We start from the raw sequence: 21,479 nt of genomic DNA, 5'->3' as shown, positions 1-21,479 counted from the left end.
TAATATGTGATGGTCTTAGAGAATATAAGACTAGTTCATTGGTTATCCTATTTGGCATCATGTAGCATTTAGGGATATATAGCGATATATTTTAGAAATATTTTGTAAAACACCCTGTAACACTTGGATGGCTGCAGCTGTCATCTCATTTTTTCTGGATTAAGTTTGGTCAAGAAAGAAGCTGCCTCATTTTCTGGTTGTCATTTGCCCAGGAAGTAAAAGCAAATTGTAATGAGGGAATCACAGCAGGAGGACTTCCTAACAAATGAGAGGCATATATTGACTGACAGCCAGCATGCCATTTCAGTGATAAATGTATTTTTATACACTGCTGTTCAAGGTCACTTTGCGCTCTCATTGTATTCTGGCTATCAAATCATGCGATTCACATTTTAATACTAAGTAATTGTAATGGTTGATGCAAAATTATATTATTGGAGGATTAAAAGTTGTCATATATTGTATTCAGTTTAAAAAATATATAATACACTTGCTTTGATTTTATCCTGTTATTATTGAGAAACCATTTGGACGACAGAAAATTTTAAAATACAACTTTTTTTCTTCTTTCCTAGTAGTGGATTTCATCTTATTGCAGTTCCCTGAATTATTTGAGCAAACTTATGCATTTAATTATTTAAAATAACTTTAGATTTGTGACTGGCTTTTATTTGAAAACTTTCAAAGTAATAGAACATATATATTTTCAAAATAAGGATTTTGAATATATATATTAAATCACATTTAAATATTGGGAAAAACAATCTTGGAAAAATATTTTTGGTGTAAAAATGGAAAAAAAAAACTTTAAACACCTTTTAAACACCAGAAACATGTTTAATTTGATATAAACATATCTGGATAGCTTCATGCTATAAAATGTGCAGGTAAGAGCATAAAATAGTGTTAGAAAATTTGATGCTTTGGATAGGTGGGGGGTGGGGGGCAGTTGTTTGTTTTGAAGAGGAGCAAGACCAAAAGATATTAATATAATCGATATAGAAAATGAGCTTTCTTAGCAAAGCCATCACATTTGATTATTCCAGATTGTTGTTTACCTACAGCAATGTACATGGATGGACGTTGATCTGCAGATTGTATATATGTTTACAGAATCTAGACTACAGAAGAAAAATGGGCAATCGTTATTGTGAGTAGCATGACAAAAAGAGGTAGAATGGGAAAAAGAGGGCTTTTCCATATTTCATTGAGAACATAGGCCATCAAAGATTAAAGTTATAATTTTTTTTTTCAATTCAGCCATTATGATAATACAAGAAATGCCACTTGTGGCCAACCCTTTGTACTAGAATGCTATCCAAAAATATTTTTAGTCGGATTTGAGATAAGCTTGGGTTTTTTTTAATGAATCCTTCAGGACGTCCTTGGTGCCATTAAAAATAGGAACCTTAGCTCTTAACTATTTTTTTTTTTTTTTAGTCGCAAGGAATAATAAAATGGCAAAGAAAACAAAATAAACAAATATATAGAAGGCTGGAACTCAAAAAATGTCAAGCTTTGCCTCACTGAGAATCCAGCATACCTATGGATTGTACTTTAAATATTTTGTATGTAAAAAAAACCTGTTAATATTTAAACCCTCCAAGTGAGTGAGGTTAGTGCTGCTGCATTTAGAAAGCAACAAATTGTTTATGTTGGTGTGTTTTAATACATAGATATTGACAACAGTAATCTCTAAAGATCAAAAATTTTTGGATCATAAACATCTTTAGACTGTGGGTTAATATATATATGAGACACAGCTATAGCAATCTACTCTTTGAAATCAAAGGTCAGTGATATAATGGGAAATTGATTGCTTCCTATCATCTTTTGTAGATCGTGATATATACCAGTCAATTGTTGATATAGATCATAAGCATTTATAGAGATCTCAATTACCAGTTAATTAAATTATGTATTCTGAAATGAGCAAATTGGACATTTTTTTTTATAAATATAAGATGACAGATAGTTGTGGAATGAAATGGATGCAGTATGCTACAAAACAGTACAGGAGTGCTATGGAAACAGAACTATAGATGGCTTCCTGTACTTTTCACCATTGCTCAAGCTTTAATGATTTGTGGAATCTCTTAAATTCACTATAGTAGTTTAAACAGCTATACTGAAGCAGCCCTGCACAGCCTGCAAGGGAAAATCTATCTCCTTTAAAGAAGAATCCATTTTTAAAATTTGTTGATCCATTTTTAAAGTTTGTTAGTGACCTTTCATATATTCTTGTGGCCTCCTTTTGGGTCACAACCCACGGGTTGAGAAACACTGATCTACAACATACATGTTTGTAACTGGATGTGTACACTTACAAGGACACATATGAACAGTAATTTCTATGTGAGGCTGTTAGAGATAGTGAGGCCATTTAGGATATAGTGGTTTCATGAAGCTGTTGACATTCTCATAAGTCTCTGTTTTAGTCATCAAAGGATCTGACTAGATCCTGGATTGCTCCCTGATGTCCAAATAGGAGTTTTAGCAACAAATATTCTTTTCGTTGTCAACTGAATGAGAAGTTGTATCTATTGAAAGCAAGCTTCACCATCTCTACTGGCTAGGTACAGACAGACAAAAAACCTGAGGATTAATTGATTCAGTCTTTGCAGGTTAGCCTAAATTGCACAGATTAAACTGAAACAAGTGAACAGACATTTACCTTTGATTCAGGAAATGCAGCCACATTGCCTGCAGTGGCTCAGGCCAGAAGCTGGGGGGTGGGGGCACTAGAGCATAGCTCTCTGGCTGTGTTCGCTTCCTCTCCCTACTGCCTCCTGAGGTCTCTGGGATTTGCAGTCCAGAATTATAGTAGCGGGACTCTGCAGGGTTGCTCATGTCTTCCTGCTTCCAGGTACCTCTGGGATTTGTACTCCACAGTTGCAACCAGCAGTGAATTTGAGCAGGGGAAGGGGTGTTTAATTTCTCTCCCTGACCCCAGACCACAGCCAGGGTTTGCCTGAGGGGGCAGTTCCCCAAAGACTGGGCTGCATCCCCAGTCAGGCTTGCCCCACACCTCACCCCCTTGTCAGCCAGCCCTTGTTGCTGGAGCTAGGGAGCAGAGGGGCGGGGCCAGCCTCGCTCTCGGGATCAGACAACACAGCCCAGGGGTGGAAAGCATGTTGGGATGCCGGGGGACTGTGATTTATCTTGAACCAGGAAGGGGTCTGGTACAGAAGTTCCCTAAACTGGTTTGACCCAAATCAGTTAAGTCTGATACTACATTAAACCAGGTTTATCTTAAATCAGGTTCAGTCATTTTGAAACTGGTTAATGTGCACTTAACTTCTATTCTGTTGCAGGTTTAAACCAGTTTCTGATCACTTAAACTGTTTTATGTGTAACTTCTGTCCCTAACCACTACCATTACGTCAAGTTGGATCAAAACAAGTGTGTCAAACATACAGCCCACAGGCCAGATTTAACCCACAGAGCCATGTTGCCTGACCAGCAGGGCTTGTAGAGGGACTGGAAATTTGGGGGCAGAATGAGTGGGAGTGAGGCCTCCTGCCAAAATCTGGGGTACGGAGCGTTTTTGAAGATGCATGTCAGGGGCGAGGTACAAACAGCTACTTTAACCCCTGTTGTCACCACCACATCCAGATCTAGCCCACAGGGAGCTCTGCAGTCTAGGATCCAGCCCAGCAGGTCCAATGAGTTTGACACCCTTGGATTAGAGCAAACCCTCTATGTGAGGCTACTCCTGATAGTGGCTCAGACTTCAACTAGCACAAACTACATCTGTTTACTTATTTAACAGTACTTCCCAAAAAGAGAATATTGTACTTGGGCTCCATCTGGCACTTTCAGTATAATTCCAAGAATTGGTTTTGACGCCCAGCTCCCAGGTCGGGGTTCTGCATATGAAAAAAATCTCTGCACTTTACCTTGACAACGGTAGGTTGCCAGTAGAGCCTTTGAGATTGTTTGGCTCTGTTTGTGAGGAATATTTGAGACATGGGGTCTTGAGCAGAAACCTCTAAGGAGGATTACACACAGGTATGAGTGGGTCACCTATATTCAGTTTCTCTGTATGCCTAGATGGGAGAGAGAAGCCCCCAAATACTCATATATTAACATGAAATCACAATATATAGAAGGTTGAAAATCATTGATCTAAAGCAGTGATTATCAGCCAGGGTGCTGGGGTACCCTGGGGCGCCGTAAGGTATGAGGAGATAAGCATAGGCTCAGGCTTGTCCCTGCCTCCACCGCCACCCCTACTGCCCAGCCTCTCAGAAAGGAGGTAAGCATTGTAATATATCAATTAATTTTTTAAATTAGGTGTCACTCAATTCACAAAAGTTATGCAGTGGTGCCTTGACTCCAGTGAGGAGGTGCCTCAAGTTGGAAAAGGGTGAGAGCCACTGATCTAGTGGATCTTTCTTTTTTTGATGACTCCTGTTACCTTCTGATGGGGGGGGAGGGAAGAAAGGACAGGGTTTTTGCTGTTTTTCTAGCCACAAATTGAGCTATGCTGTGTCTACAAGCTGAGGTTTCAGTGATGGTCAAATGTCTTTTATTGTCACCAAAATGTCAAGAGTTTGTGTTGCGCTCTTCCAGGCATTGGCTTTGAGATAATGACCATCATGACCTAAGCTACAGTACTCGAATTTTATTTTGTTTAGGGATACTAATGAAAAAGAGTTGTAGGTTGCTGCTGTTATAGAACCTGGTAACATGACAGCTGAATTGCCTTTTATTAAAATCATTGTTAATCCACAGTAGTTGTTAATCTCCAAGAGCTTCAAAGTCTTCTAATTTTGAAAGTTCAAATAGCCAGTCTATCAAGAGAATTGACTTACTCTGTACAACTAGGCAGAAGTCGAGAATGGCATCTTTTTAACTTTCCAAGTTACAAGTAGGAGACAGTGTCTTCTCAGTGGTTTGTGCCTGTAGAATCTCTTTTTGCTTGATATTTGATCGAAGCACATTGGTAGAACATTTCAAATTCAGTTTCTCCCCTTTTAATATGTTCAGGTATAATACTTCTGTGGGATGGATCTGAGCATGTAGCTATCCTTGAAAAGAAATATTTTCATTTACCTCTTGTTAAGTTACCCACAGAATTTTGGGAATACTGGGAATTTTGATCATGCCGGTGGCAGAGGTCGTAAAAATATTAATACAGTTCTGCAATGGTGCATTAGTTAATTAAAATACTTATTTTAGTTGATTATCAAAAAAGTTATAATATGTGTGAAGTGATGCACAATATTTAACAGAGATTCACATTTGACCAAACAATTCACCCCAGCTTAGAGTCTGATAAATACTGGTCCTTGAAATATGTTGTTCTTAGCTTTAGTATATTGTATGCCACAGAATAGCAAGTGGCAGGTGCAGAAGTCAAATAGTCTCCCAGGACCATCCCCCATTAAAAAACAGTTGGTAGGGCAGAAGAATACTACAAACAGCTGTGCTTTGTCCCACCGTATCTCCTGTTCAAAATAAAATATAGCCCCGTACTAGTGCCACAGTTATATTGCGTGTATGTTAGATGTTTTGCTTTCAATTCATTTACTACTTCAGAACAGCAAAGATCCAAATGTATAAGTAACCCAGGGTTAAAAATAATAAACTAAATATGACCATAAATATATAAAAGACTAGTAAACTAAGCTAAACTACCAAGAATAAAAAACTAAATGTGATTTTGTAACGTGATTCCCATCCTTCCATGCAGCTTTTAGCATAGTAATAAAATGCCTTGCTGGCCATCCAAGCTTAAAAACAAAGTGCATTGGTTCAAACAGAATGCTGTTGATTGAGCTATATGGATTTTGTGATATGCTTATTTATCTGACAAGTTAATAAAAGGGTGAACATTGCCAAGTGCCCGTTGAATAACGCACAGAAAAGGTAAATCTCTGTTTTAAAGGATTAACATCAGCTAGAAAAGTCCATAAATTAAAACATCAAAGCAATTTGGCTCTCTTAGGGATTGTAGTTATTTGGATAAATTGTCAGTGGTTAAAGAGTGCAACAAGTGTGGTAATGCTATTGATTTTCACCTTTGTATTACCAAAACATTTTTCATTGACAAATATTAATTGCTTGTTAAGTGCTAAAGAGTTTGATGGTCTAAGTATTGAGTTCTATAATTAATTGGCCTTTTAGTTTTCCTTATCATTAAGCAGTAGTGATTACATTAAAGACACAGGGGTTTGCTTAAACTGACACATCTTATACATGATATACATTAAGAATTTTTTATAATAGATTCTTAATATAAGCCCTCTTGTAGCAGCAGTATATCTTGCTTCCTATTGTAATGCAATCTGTTGTAAACTCTGACTATCAGTTGTCAGCTACTCACATGCAAGTCATTCTAACTACAGTTGTTACGCCTCTGACAGACCTAGTTTTGAACAGGGGGTGCTTGATAATGTTGCAATTTAAAGCACTGTGAAGTTTAAACTGGGCACAGAGTGTAAGCAATAATAATACTGAGTGGGTCTATATGTGCTTTTAATTTGCTAGAAGTTCATTGTACAGTAAAATACTGTGCAGTAAGCTTTCCCTGGGAGCACATCTACATGTGTACCTGTCTGGAGCAATTCAGTTCTGGGCTAATCCTACCTTGCTGTGCTGCCCTACAGCAGCCAAGGGGAGATCCAGGGGACCAACCCCAGGCTGGCAGGGGGCACCAGGGTCAGGCCAGGGCTTCAAGATTTGGGGAGAGCTGTCCTGCCTCCGTGGCAGCTGCCTCCCAGCCCCACACCCCTGCCCTGAGCAGCTACCTGCTATCCCGACCCCCCTCTGAGGTCAGGCCAGGGGCTGGGACGCTGTCCCCTGCCCCAGGCAGCTGCCTGCTGCCAGCCACCACTCTGATATTGTTCAGTATAGCGTCTCGTGTAGACATGCCCACGTTTCTTCATCAGAAACCAGTTTAATTGGTTGTTCATTTCTCAAAGTAGCATCTTAATTGCATTTGTCTAGACAAAAGACATATTTTAAAATTGGTGTAGGCCCTTATGCTAAACGTGTCTCCAAATTTTGCAATGCATATATTGTTTTTAACCAGTTAGAAACTTGATTCTGTAGTCAGTGATCCCATTCGCTTCACGGGTTCAGGGCCAGCCTTCAGTGACCTTACCTGCAGAAGTGCTGAATGTCTGCGACTTCCACGGAAGTTAAAGGGTGCTCAGTCTCAGTTGGTCTTGTTAATTTGTTTTAATTGGCTTTCACTAAGCATCTACACTTGGAAAAAGCTCGTTGGGGTGCTGGTTGGAGTTGCCTTCAGTGTTATCCTCTCTTTTCTTGAGTCCCCAGGATCTATTTGAGTCTTCTTGCTTCTTCTTTCCAGCACATTTGACATTCTATCTAAAATAGTCCAACTTTAATCCAAAATCTTCCCTACTGCAAACTCTTTCCTGGGCTTCCTGAATAGCCATCTGACTCCATTTGCCCCCAAAAAAGGAAACTACCAAAAACATCTTTCTTGCCTATTTATCTGATTGTGTAACTTGTGCCTTCACTGCCTGCCCTTGCTTTGGTTCATCAGCTTCAGGATTTCTTGCCCTATCATTCAAGTCCTTGTGCGGGCCGGGCCCCGATCCCGCCACCACACGCGAGTTGGGAGGGGCGATCCGCAGCCCGTCTTTTGCGCACGCGGGCTGTGGCCAGCAGCCCGGGCACGCGGGGTTGGAGAGAACCGGCGGTGAGCTAGAATTAGTTACGAAGGCGTAGTGGTTGATTGAAAAGATTGTTTACTTACACCCAAAGATGGTAGTGGTGTAGGCTGGACAGGTTTCCAGGCACAGCTCCGCTTAGATCCTCGCTAGAGGACCACGACAAATTCAGTTGCTCCCACGGAGTTGTTTAGGCTCTGCGGGTCCGGTTCAGTTTCTTGGTTCCCCGGAGTTGTTTAGGCTCCATGGGTTCGAAGATTGGGTTTACAGGAAAGGGATACGTCTGGGATTGCGATCGGCGACGGGGAGAGGCTAGAAGCGAAAGCTCCGTAGGTTCGGTTATTAAGCCTCTATTGCCTGCTTAGGAGAGGCGCGTTGGGTCCGTGAGGGTCCGCAGCGCTTGGAGATCTTCACACAGAGTCTCTCTCTCTCTCTCTCTCTCTCTCTCTCTCTCTCTCTCTCTCTCTCTCTCTCTCTCTCTCTCTCTCTCTCTCTCCCTCCCCCCCTCCAACTTGGGCGGAAGCTACCCAAGCCTTTTGTACGGCTAGCAAGCCAATAGCTAGCCGCCACATGTGCCTACATTTGGAACTGGCCAATAATGTGGCGCGAATCCAAATACAAATGGCAGGAACTCCTTTGCAACGTGCATCACTAGTATGCAGCAAAGAAATGCACCCTGCAAAGAAGCTACAAAACAGCGGGAAAGCCTTTTGCACCCAGGGTTCTCCTCCACAGCAGAGAACTCCACCATGCAAAGAAGCTGTAATTTGGCGGGAAATCCCCGGTTGCACCAGAGTTCTCTCCCGTAGCAGAGAACTCTGTCGTGCAAAGAAAGCTACAATCGGCGGGAAAACAATTTAGCGGTGCCGAAGCGCACACAAACAAAAACCACAACTTTGGGTTGTGACAGTCCTGTCACAACTTTTTACCTCTCCTTACTTTTTCGATCTTTTTTTTTTGCCTGTGACTAATTTATCCCAACTCTTTCTGCAAATGTTTCCCTCCCTCCTTGTATCTTCCCTTGTTGTGTATGGAACAGTCTTACCATGGTATCCATTATGCCACATTTATATGTAATTGTGTATATAATATAATAACATGCATATAATATTTTATATATATATATATATATATATATATGTATATATATATTCTCCTGTAAATCTATCTTTAAGAACAAACTTCTTTATGACTTCTATTAGAAATAAGCAAATTAGTAACTGTTAAAATATTCATAGTTACCAGGAAAAAAAATTGCAGTTGTGTATAAAGATCTCAAATTTGTAACCCTCTTGCCAAGAGCCTGCTCAGCTATGTAGTATACAACTGAAACTGTATCTTAAAATATATATGAAAAAATATGGTTGAGTGTTCTGTTTTTGGAGGGGAAAAAAAGCCCTTCCACTTCATCTGCTACATAAGGTTTGAACTTTTAATTAACATTTATTTTGGCAGTGGTCCAAAAGATTTTAATTGCATGCTGCTAGTTAAATCAAGATTGGACGTAAATGATTATGTCGATCGGTGGGAAAGGAACAGTGCTGCAAGCTTTGTTGTATCCCAAGAGCTTTCCCATTTTCAGAAGGGCAGCTGAAGCTAAAACATACATGAGTATGTCCTTTGCCAAGAGATACAAACTACCACTACTGGGCATTTGAAAATTAGTCTGTTTTCTTGTTAATTCTTGCAGGTATTTACGTATTTTAAAAAACATTGTGCTAGCACATCAAGGTATAATATACCTAGAATGTGCGTTTTTTTCATTATTTCATTGCTAGTGTTTTCTGAGTAATGTCATGTGGACATGCATAAGAAGTGGAATCCTGATTGTATAAATGCTGTTATATAGTGCAGCATATACCTAATTCATGGCATAATTCTGAAATGTGCCAACCACCTCTTCAGGAGGCTTTAAGACCACATCCTAGTCCATCTATCAGACATTAAGGATTTAACTTCTCTTCATCCCAAAATAACATCTCCCTCTGAAAACTGACCCTATTCCACCTCTAAGACATCTGTGCCTCAAAGTGTCTCAATATGCAACCTAGTGAATTCCCAGAGGCAAATTATTTTGCCCTGTGAAGGTGCCATGTGCCATATGCGTCTCAGTTGTTACACACTTCGCTATGTGAGGATCTAGGTTAGTCTGACATGCTAAAAGGAAGAGCACCCTGTTGACATCCAGCTCATAGAGAAGTCATTGGCCACTACCTTTCACTGACAGCAGAACTGATATCCATTTAGAGGGGAAGGACTAGCTGTAGTGCCCATCTTTTCTCTGGGTATTCCCCCCGGACATGAGACCTGAATTTTAAGCTCATCTCAGCCACAGAAGCTGTCAGCAAACAACTTCCATTTCCTAAGAGAGCCCTAACCAGCAGGCTGTGGACTAGGCAGGGCTGAGGACAGCATTCATCCTGCCTGTTGAAGCTGACCCTCTGGGGGGAAAGGAATGAGAGTAGACCAGAGAAACCTGACTCTGTAGTCCAGGTAGGAGGGTGTTCTTCTGTGGGGAAGGAAACTCATTCTGTTTTTTACCCCAATGCTGTTTTATGTATCATGCAATTTAAAAAATCACTGTGTAGAATACAAAGCTGCAACGCCTTAACCACCATTAACATTCAGCATCAAAGAGATACTGTGAACTTTTTTTTTTAACTAAGGACTCAGGGACTTTTGCAGGATTTTATGTGCTGCCCCAGATGGAACTGGATGGAGGTAGACCTTATTTGCCCATTTTGGAGTGCTTTTCAACACATACAGAAGACCAAATCCAAATTCTTGGGGATATTTCTTTCCAGGCCACTATGGAGATGTGTAAAGAATGTAGGAGTCCTAGCAGTTTTGTGGCTTCTGCCTGGACTAGAATTGGATCCTTTTAAATAACTTAGACCCCAAAAGCTGTGCAAGTGCCACTCAAATGTCTTAAAGGCAGAATAGAATCTGGGCTGAAATGTTCTCAACTCTGAGTGAGGCAGTATCTTCCTGAAAGTGTTCAACAGCTTGCACGGTCAGCATGTTTCAAAAAGCCATGTTTCAACAAAAAGATTATTGCGTTCAGTGTTCTATTGAAAGTAAGCTTGTGGTTTCAGTTTTCCTTCCTATTAAACATTTGTCTGCTTCACAAAGCCACCATTACAACTGGCACTAATTTACTTGATGTCCCTCTCAGTAGAGAAGCACAGTGGAATAAGCATCATGCTTTAAAATACTTTCTTACCTCAGGGGATGTACAAGTCAGAGTCCAAATATATCAGTATGGAAATTTGGTGTGTATTATAGTATTGTGTGCATGGTACAGTTGTATCCATACTCTAGAAAGTCCTAAATACTGTTGATCAGAAATGTTTTTTACTAGTATTAAATCCACTAAAATATTACAAATTTTAAACATCAGATTGCATTCTTGTAAAGTTGCCATATAGAAAAGCATATAGTATAGTCCATGCAAAATGTTCCATGATGAGAACCTTGCTATTTTGACAAGTTTGCTTCCCTTTTAACAAATCACTCTGTGCTTCTACTTTAATTATCAAACTGTCAAGTAAACACCTAGACGTGCAATTAAAACTAACTTTTTAACGTAACTATTGTAAAAGAAAAGGTGTTCCAGTTAAAGATATATTTATGTTCTTGCATTTGACAGATGGCTTGCATTTGATTTAAAAACTGAAATTTGGCAAGAGATTTGTTCATAATAATTTAATTCAGTTTTATATGCTATGAAGCTATTAGCACATTTAAAAGAAAGTGTCAAGATATTTAGAAGTGAAATGTATATACCTAAGCTCTCATCTATTCATGGCTTCTAATGCCTTCCTTGGTCTAGCTGGGCTGCTTATGAGATGATTTCCAACATTTCCATGTACATGACAGATTCTTAAGACATCAAATAATCTTTCCTTGTCATTTGAACAATTAAGCGTGTAAATAACCTATTTATGCAAAAATAGATTCCTTGTCAGAACGATGGAATTATTTTGTAGAATTTACAGCTCCTGTACTGAGACAGGCCAAAATTCAAGAAACTGCTCATGTGCCTCTAAATCCATGAGTAGCAACGATTATGAACAGCTGTAGCACTTTTTGTCCTGTAAGCTTGATCCTGCATTCCTTGAGCATCCAAAATTTTCATTAAAGTTTATGAGATTTTGGTATACAGAAATATAGGCCCAGGTCAGGTCAAATACAGTGGGGTACAGCCCATGATCCACTAAATTGTTGCTGTGAAAAGCAACTGTGATAAGGAAACTAGTATTTGGTTAGAAAGCAAGAATGGGTTCCATTTGGTTCCTGCCCTGTTCTTTGTCTCCTTTCCTTGGTATTCTCCCTTCTTTCTGCTTTTTCAAAGTCAAGTAGAGATTGCAGCACACTTAGGGACAGAAGTGCAGCTCCTTGCTCACATCAGGGGCAAGGGGTCTCCAATTTACCTGTCCCACTGTTCAGCAGGGGCTGAAAAAACCTCAGACCAAACACCCTCTACTCCCTTTCCCCCCTCCCATTCTGAAAACAGGTCAAGGCTAAGAGACCATGCAGACAAAAGTTACAGAAAATGCTCTGCTTTGAAACGTCTTCATCTAACCCCACATGCAGTAAGGGTTCAGATTTTCACCCAATCAACCTTTTTGGAAGTAGTCTGCAACTATGCACTTGTGTTTGGTCATGGCTAGAAATCTCTTTCTGTGGCCAGATTGGGCAGAAATTGTCACTTCTGTCTGCGCCCTAAGTATCACTGACCTACTCCTGCAGGTAATTAAGGGTCTTGATGGAGATTAGGTGTTGGAGACTTGTCTGGAGAACATGAACAATTTAATGGTTCTGAAACAGCCAGTCTTCTTGGAAGAATGAACATTTTCAGTTTGTGTCCTGTCAGTTCACTTTCATTTGCTGATTCCATGAGATTTGCTGATAAAGAGTGATGTTTAAAATATACGTGTGCATTTTGGATATGAAAGAAGGCATTTAGACATGGAAAGAAAAAAATATCTTGCAATAGCAATTTCCCATCCAAAGTGCAAATGAAAGCCATTCTGTGTACAAGGTGATGCATGCTAACACTTTGTAGATACATTTTAGGGGCTTGTTAGACAATTCAGTCTTGAGGTTTTTTTCTCATTAGTAATTAGAATTTGTAATTAGAATAGAAATGTTCTTCCAAGTACTGAATGCTCTTTACATAATAGAGAAGGGAGTGTGCTTATTGTTTGTAAGCTTCAAAAAGAGTGATTGCTGTCACGGTAATGACTAATAAATTGTATAATAATATTTTAAATTTAAATATAATTTGTCATGTGTTCTTGCTTAAGCATATTCCTCCCATGTAATGATAAATGCCCAGCATTAAAATGAGAGACATTGATGCTGCCTATTGTTGTATTGTATCTTGTCCTATAATTTATTTTATTTTAATTTGCATTAACTCTTCTGTTCTACAGATTCTTTACTTAACATGTGTTTAATTGTGGTACATAATCATGAAGCCATAACTAAAAAGAATTGTACCTTGAAGGTTTCTGAGCCATTCTGACTGCACAAGCCCTGAATAGAAACAGACTCCACAACTGTTCTGCTGAGTAGAAAGATCAGCTGAAACCCATAAAAACTGTGCCCTGAGTGAAGTGCACCATCCTACCAGAGGTCTCGCCCTCTTCTCTGCTGAAAATATCTCATTAAAGGGCTGTGGTAACCAACTTCAGTAGCCAAAGCATGAGTGGAAAAAAGAGCATCATTAATGAGGAAAAGGGCATTTTTTGGTTGTTTTTTAAAACAGCAGTACTAAGGACCTGGGGAGGGGAGTATTGCCTTGAATCATCAGGAGAAAGTAGCTCCAGCCTGAGTTATATTGGAAGTCTCTATTTTGGGAGGGTTCTGTTTACCATTTCTCTCCCTAATGTTGCTATTGCTATTTCTCCCATAGTAATGAAACACCATCTGGGCATTCTTTCTTCTTGGGCTAAAAAGAATCAAAGCTTAGTGAAAAGAAGGCTTTCTTTGCTCCTCGCACCCCGCATCTCTACGAGTGTTTGCCAATTGACAGAATGCCACTTACCCAGTAAATAATCAGTATCAAGGTGATAGAAAATGTACCGGGTATGATGTGTGCCTCTCTGAGTCAGTCGCTGAGCCTTACATACTAATCAAATAGGGTAGAGTCTGTGATTCCAGTATGAGATGTGATTGTGCTAAAGCAGCTATCAGCTGGTCTCCGAACTAACATTAACCAGTGGCTATTACTGAAAACCACAGCACTAGGCAGGAGACATTTTAACTGAATAGTCCAAGGGATCCACAGTTTCCATGCGCCAGCTGCCACAGTTTTTTTTCTCCTTGGTAGCATAGTACCTTTATGTCCAGACAGAGAAAATATTTTTTAGCTGTATGTACAAAAGAAAAGGTATTGTGGGAGATAAAGCTGGGAAATAACATGTGCAAATGTATAGGCCCTCTCTAGGAACTTAGTGTACTTTGCAAATAAGCACGTTACAGGTGATAAACTCCAGTGGGATTCAATGAAAAAGAATGAGATTCAGAATTAGAGGGGCAAGAAAATGAGGCCTGGAAGAACTCTGGTGTGAAATACTCATTGTGTAACTGAACAGCATCATGCAGAATGTCTTGTTCCTCAATCGCCGGTTCTGTTGTATTTACAAAGTCTAGGGAGATGATCATCTCCCCAGGAGACAAAGCTGGGCAAGTGTAGATCTATTCTTTATGCTTGGAATTTTTCTACCCAAGGTATCTGTATAGGCAGCTTCTGAATCTGAACCCTAAGAGGATGGCTGTATTACTGCAAAATGAACAAAAGTATAGTTCCCTCTTCTTCTCATTAAGCCAGCAATGGTCAAAGTTTGAACCTTTTATTCCCACTCTGACAAAACTTTTTCAGAATACCTGAAAATGGACAAATTTTCACAAGTTCATGTAAAACCACCCTAATTCACATTACCAACAATGATGATCAGACTTTTACTTCAGTATCCCTAATTCAGGACTTAGGTGCAATGATACAGTAGTAACCTGCCCATACTGTGCCTGACCTCAAAATAAAGAATGACTTTCTGCCTCCCAGGTGCTCTCTGCCTTACCTTTCATTAGTGCTAAATCTACTAACTTAAATACTGAAACTGCAGTGGTTTTCAGTTTCACAGACTTGCCATTTGTTCATATTTAGTTTTTAACTTACAGCGATAACCCATATTTATCCATACCTATAATATTTCTGTAGATGCCTATGCTCGTAAAGTATCTGTATGACATCATAATGGTGTTGAATAATGAATTTTCTTATATTCCTTCTCCCTCTCCCCTTCCCCCCCCCCCCCCCCAATTAGACTATCCATGGCCATAAAGGACCAATAACTGCTGTTGCTTTTGCTCCTGATGGACGGTATCTTGCCACTTATTCCAACACAGATAGCCATATCTCCTTTTGGCAGGTAAGATTATGCACATAATGAAAAGATGTATGCAAATAATGCTAGTACTGTAGGTGGGACCACCTTTGAATTTGTACAACCAACACTTTGGACTTCAGAAAAGAAATGTCATTATAGTACCAATATAGCCTCCAGTAAAGGACACCATAAGGTATTATAGTCTTTTAAAAAATTACTATCAAAATCAAGAAATTACAAAATTTAAAGTTGAAATAAAAGCGTACGCTCAGCAACTTTCACCGGTGATTTGTGTGCTGCTGTGCGTCTCCCCACAGCTCTTTTTTCTTGCTTTCCCTTCTTTTATTTCCCTACTAATTTTTTCTCTCTCTCCTTCCACGCATGTGTAAATGTGTACACACACAAGCACATCCACAAAGGTAACTAGATCCCAGTTCATGAGGCTCTCATTGAACCTCAGTAGAATGCAGGTTTCTCCTATAAGTGTATAAATGTGCATGAATAAGCAGTTTGGACTGCTATCTGTATATCTAGCCTGGGTGCTTATGTATTTCCTGTTACCAGAGCGTTATCTGAACAAGTGAGAATCTTTTAAAATTTAAAATGGGAAGGTACTGTTTCCCCTGTGCGCTGAGGCCAGTTGAAGCACAGATTCTTAAGTGAGTTTCCCAAGAGAGAAAGCTAGGTGGGGGGATAGTTGTATACCAGGGGGTCCCAAATTTTTTATGCCGTAGCCCAGCAGTCACAGCTGACCACGGCTGGAATTTTAGGCTGGAAGATGGGTAAGGATAACCCCAACCCCCAGACGGGGGAGTGGGCCAAACCCTGTGCTGCCACAGGCCCTGCAGAAGGAGCCGCGGCCTCTCCGCCCGGCTCTGGGGGGCCACATTTTGCCAGTCCATGGTCACTTCCAGTCTGGCAGCCAACTGTGCTGCAGACCAGCAGCCGACCCACTGGGGTATAGCCTGGGGATTGAGGAACCCTGTTGTATACTATAACCATCATTTATGCCTAACATGTCCTTCATTTTTACATGTAAAATTTGTGTAGTGCTAAATGAAAACACTACATTGGCATAAATATAAAAATTATTGCTCTGGAAATGAGTGGGCCTGATCACAAAGTTCAGACAGACAAATACCTATCCATGTTGATGGGAGTTTTTCTAGCATTTGGACATCAACACTGGACCCAGTACGCCTTGCAGCTTGCATTTAATATTTTTTAATCTGCTACCGCAATTGTCTGATGTTATTCAGTAATTCTGCATATGCCATAACAATTACTGAACTATCTTCCACCACAATATACTCCCATTTCTGAAACAAGGAATTAGATTTGCAAGAATGTTCAACAGTCAGTTGCAGGTATTTGGTTTAACTGCTCAGGAGGATGGGAGAAGCAATTAAATTTATTGATTTTAATCTCGTACCTGATCTTTTAAAATTAACAAATAAATAATCTCCATATGCAAGCATGAGTTAAAAAGTGCAAATTGCTTGATTTTTCTAGTGTAAATCCATTCATGTTAAACTATCTGTTACATAAAGAGTTAAATGTACCTACACATTTAGTTTTAAAATGTGACCTCGTGCACTAGTGATTTTTTTCCCTCTGTGTTCTATTCGGCACTATTATTAATGCAGGAAAATCAGTAACATTAGTCATCTTAAAAGGGTTATTACTCAAGATGATTTAAATTGTGAAAATGTCAGTAGTGCTTGCATGCTCCCTGCTAGAGATGCCATGATTTACACTCTCTGACACCATTCTGCTGCTGAGAAGGACCAGAAAAAGTAATGGTTTATATTTTGTACTGATCAGAATTCAGAACATGAAATCAGCAATAACACATCTTAAATGTCCAAAGATTTGCCAAGGTTTCAAGCGACAAGGTTTAGGCATAGAGCTGGACCATTGTCTACCTGTTTTTCCCAAGATACTAACACATTTAGGTAGAGAGGTTTCCAAGAACATGCAAGCATTTAAGAGCACGTAAAGTTGTGTCAAATAAGGGAGGGGCCCTCATTTTTTTTTTTTTTAACAAAATTAGATAAGTGGGAAGCCCATAGATCAACAGTTCTCCTTTAAAAGTTTAATCTCATAATATTTTGTTTATATAATGGAATATAAAGCTTGTTTTATTATCTCTTTAAGAGCATGGACCATTCCTGTTGTTTTCTACAGCTAAACTCCATGATCTAATAGGTCTCTAAGTTTTGTGATTTAACTAGTTAAGATATATGCCAACAAAAGCATATGATTCTTAGCAATTATGATTTTTTGATGACTCCGTTTGAAGCACAATTTCATGAAATATTAGAAGAAGTATTGATACGCTCAGTGAATAAAATTCATGTAGAGGTTTACTGTACAGGATAAAATTTGTTGTAGAGTCAAGCTAATTTCTTGATTCAGATCTTGTCATTTTAATATGGAGTAGAGAAAATGAAAGGAAACTGATTTTTTTAAAGGCTGTAAAGCAAACTGCAAGGTAGAAATTACCACTAATTTTGCTGTTAAACTTTGAGTCTAGGTCCTGATGCAGAGCCTAGCTTACAAAAGCTTGATTCTGTTTTATTTTTGTTTAGAATATTTTTTAAGTCAATTTGGCCTTGCCTTATAAGGGAAAAAAGGGAGGAGATGTAACTCTCAAATATATCTGTAAAAATGTTCCTTAAGATAATATGTAGTCTAGACATCATCTATATTAAACTGACTTTATAAACTCCTCATCAAAAGCAAGCAGTAAACTGAGTGTTACTAAATTTAGCACAAGTTTCATTTTGAAGCCTGCTGTGGAGAGTTAATTAAGCAGAATCAGAAACATTTTTGAAGCGTACGGGTTAGATTCTCAGCCTCCCACTAGTTTAAATAACATCACTGTTTGAGTGAGTTAAATGAAACTTAAGTGAAAGGTCATGTGAGATAGCAGCCGTGTAGCTGGCACTGGCCAGAATTGGCACGAGTTTTCCATAAAATGACAAACTAAAAAGACTTTGTTTCCCCTTAGCTTTCTTTATATATATAAAGGAACTTGTTGACTTTAGTCTGGACTCTGTTTTCTGTAACTGCAGATGAACACCTCTCTCCTGGGAAGTATTGGAATGCTGAATTCGGCACCCCAGCTCCGCTGCATTAAAACATACCAGGTGCCCCCTGTCCAGCCTGCCTCCCCTGGCTCACACAATGCACTCAAACTGGCCCGGCTGATCTGGACTTCTAATCGCAACGTTATTCTTATGGCTCATGATGGCAAAGAACATCGATTTATGGTCTAGAGTCAGTCTCTTACTAGAAATACATTTTTGGTTTAATATTCCCTGTAATTTTCTCTTTCTTTGTCCTGTTAACACCGGATTACCCACACCAGTGCCTACGTAAGTCATCCAGTGGAATCAGCCAGACTGCAACATTTCTGCATGGTTCTCTAAACCAGCTTGTGCCAGCTGTGGATTCAGAGGCGTGCATGCCAGCTCAACAGTACATAGTTATTCTGTCACTGGGTAGGTTTGCCTAGCTATTGATAGGAGGGAAGATGATGGCTATTGGGGATGCTCCTGTTGCTCAGTGCAACAGAAGCTTAAAAATCAGTAACACTGTGATTGTACTCCTTGACTAGATCAGCGCATTCAAGAATCAAAATCCCAGTTTTTGAGGTTGGGCTGAATCTAGTCACTTTTCCATTGGAAGTTAAAGTAAGGCATCGTCCCTAACTATAAATATTATTTTCCTTCTCAGTTTCTTAAAGAGATATACTGTTTACCAAAAAAGGTTCTGTGTTTACATGTACTTTCTTTGAGTGATTGCTTGAAGTGGTCGCTGGCATACATGTCATAGGGTTTACCAGCTGGCTCCTTGATGAGGGTCTAACCAGTTTGAGATTCATGAGAACGTTCATGAGGAACTGCATTTTTATGACAGAGTGATGTATTTTCATTTTGAAAAGGCATGCATCTTCAGAAAAAGTTCAGGTTCATTAAATTGGAAGTTACTGTTTCTTGTGGCCTGGAAGAAAGTGTGGTCAGTCCACACGTAAATAAAGAGAATCTCTTAAAGAGGAAAGGACAAACTTGAAAAGTATAATACTGATACACCAAGGTCTTTTTCTGAGTTCCCTTTGCAGCCACTGCAGGTGTTTGTTTCAGAAAAAGCTTTCTTCTTCCCAAAGCAGCTTCCATTTCTGCTGGATCTTCCAAGGAAGGTATAATCCTGCTTTTGTTCCAGTACATCCTATTACTGCATAAATTATTGTGGTGTCACAAATTCCAAGTTTAGCTTTACTGAAGGAACACGGGGAAAGAATGCAAGCACTTATGGGATTGAGCAGATATCATTACTATTTAGCAACCCAGACTAGGAAAACTTTGGAAATTATTTTGAGCAATATTATTTGAATAACATATATATTAGCATTTCCCCCAATAAATGTATTCCTTTGTAATGGAAGCTCTACGTTCATGTTTTTTCTGTTTTTACATATCTACATTTTTTAAATATTTACTAGTGTGAATATATATTCTGGCTTATGCTAACAGGAAAAAATCCGTAAAATACAATTTAATTTAAACACGTGGATGTATATGTTTGTATAGGTTTTATTTTCATTCCATTTTGTCTGGAAAGCTTGCAGAAGAGAAAAGGCACTCATTCAATTATAGCTTGTAAAGTAAAAGTAGTATTTGCAGGAAAAAGAGGAATAAATTAATTTTTTAATGGCTTCTAAAATGCTTTGTGGGTTTGTTTTTTGGGGGACGGGGGTTGTGTTTTGTTTTGGAGAAGTTAGTCTGTTTAGTACACTGTACAGGAAAGTAGGATATACAGTCCAGAATCAGCATATCTGTTGTTTACTATAGTAAAAAAATAAATACAAATTTAATTAAGACCATTTGGAATGTCACATCATTGCTGTAAATTTTATTCTTTCTAACTATGGCCACAATGTAGTTTCTAGTGGTGGTAAAATACTGTAGTAGAACTTAGATTTTTTTAATGTGAGTTTATGCAACATGCATGTATATTGTATTTATAACAATATAAATGTATACGTAGCCTCAAAAACAGGAAGCAAAGACTTTCAAGTTACACAGTGACTTTTCGCCTTAGAGTCAGATATTATAGTGCTATGTTTTTAAGTATAAGCATATGAGGAAAATTAAAAGGTACCCATCATGCATTCCTCCCTAGGCATTCCACTCATATTTACTTCTCTTACACTATTTTTTTCAAGCACATATGTGTTTACTTTCAAAACTGAGATGCAGTTACAGGAAAAAATGGATACATTCCACTATGCCACAAAAAAGATTTTCTTTAATACAGTAAAGGTTTGCTTACATTATATGTACATAAAAGTGGTTGTTTAAACTACAACTTTACTGGATCAGAAAAAAGAAAAGAAAAATGCCTGTCTGCTTCCATACTGAAAAGCTCAAGGTAGCAAAAGTTCAAAAATAAATAAGCTAAATTTTCAGAAGATTAAGACAACTCGTATTAGTGTCTAATGTGCTGTATCTATAAGACAGTGAAAATTGAAATTCGCTCTAATATGTCCATAAAAGCAGCCAAGATTGCAATTCAGTCAGATTAGTGTTACTTGGCCAGGGACTAGAGGAGTGCTTGCGGGGCAGAAATCTCTACCTGTTTAACAGATATTTGCATATTAGTTAAACACAAATCTCCACTTTGGTGACCTTGTAAAACCTAGTCCCAAACTTCATCGTAGTTTAGATCTCTCAGTACTGCAGTAAAATGTGTATTGTCATTCCAGTGTAAGCTTTTAGTGTTTTATTGATTTGTTAGTACTGTATTTGGGCTTGTCCTTGTACATGTAGAGACATATGTGGCTTCATTGGCAGTTGACAAGCAAAAATGACATGATGAGACACCTCTATGAAAATGTTGTAATGATTGAAGTCACTGTATATGGTAAATGATTAAAATGTCTGCCTTTCAAGAAACTTCTTGATAATTCCACTTCAGATCTACTGTATGTACTAAATGTCACTGTGTACATATGTGTGTGGAATAAAACAGAATGGTATTGAAGACTATTGTTCCCATACAATCATCTTAACTTTGTTATGGTTCCCCCACAAATGCATCACTTGCCGATGCACCTTTGATATTAACTGTATTATCATCATGTATGGAAACTTTTTTTTTTTAACCTTTTTATGAAGCTTATAGTTCACTCAAGAAGACAGAGCTCCTCAAGAGACTCAAAGCCTCCTTAGCGAAAAGTAAGTTAGAAATGCACTGAGAGAAAGTGGTTCTCTTGTTTTTTTCATAAGAAGCACGATTCAACCAAATAAAGAAAACGTCGGTCTTTTGGAACCTCAATACTGCCCTCTGTAGTGCATGTCAAGTCATGCCGCTGCCTTGATAACCAGTCCTAGATCCTTTCTAAGTGGGGAAGTAATTGAACCAAATTGTT

The 21,479-nt window shown here is 38.9% G+C and overlaps 1 protein-coding gene across 3 annotated transcripts in view; it reads left to right on the top strand.

Annotated features, from left to right (window-relative positions):
* The window catches only part of WDR7 (WD repeat domain 7), a 320,960-nt gene extending 299,869 nt beyond the window's left edge, over positions 1-21,091 (top strand). For all 3 annotated transcript variants that reach the window (XM_019496018.2, XM_006272610.4, XM_019496017.2), the window contains exons 26-27: positions 14,981-15,085; positions 18,121-21,091. In XM_019496018.2, the coding sequence (XP_019351563.1) occupies positions 14,981-15,085; positions 18,121-18,324 (309 nt within the window). In that variant the 3' untranslated portion in view covers positions 18,325-21,091. The remainder of the gene's footprint in view (positions 1-14,980; positions 15,086-18,120) is intronic.
* Positions 21,092-21,479: the final 388 nt, after the last annotated feature.

Source organism: Alligator mississippiensis, chromosome 3, assembly GCF_030867095.1.
Source record: "Alligator mississippiensis isolate rAllMis1 chromosome 3, rAllMis1, whole genome shotgun sequence".
NCBI lineage: Eukaryota > Metazoa > Chordata > Crocodylia > Alligatoridae > Alligator > Alligator mississippiensis.
The sequence above is the reverse complement of the archived record's forward strand: the minus strand, read 5'-3'. Positions and strand labels throughout refer to the sequence as shown.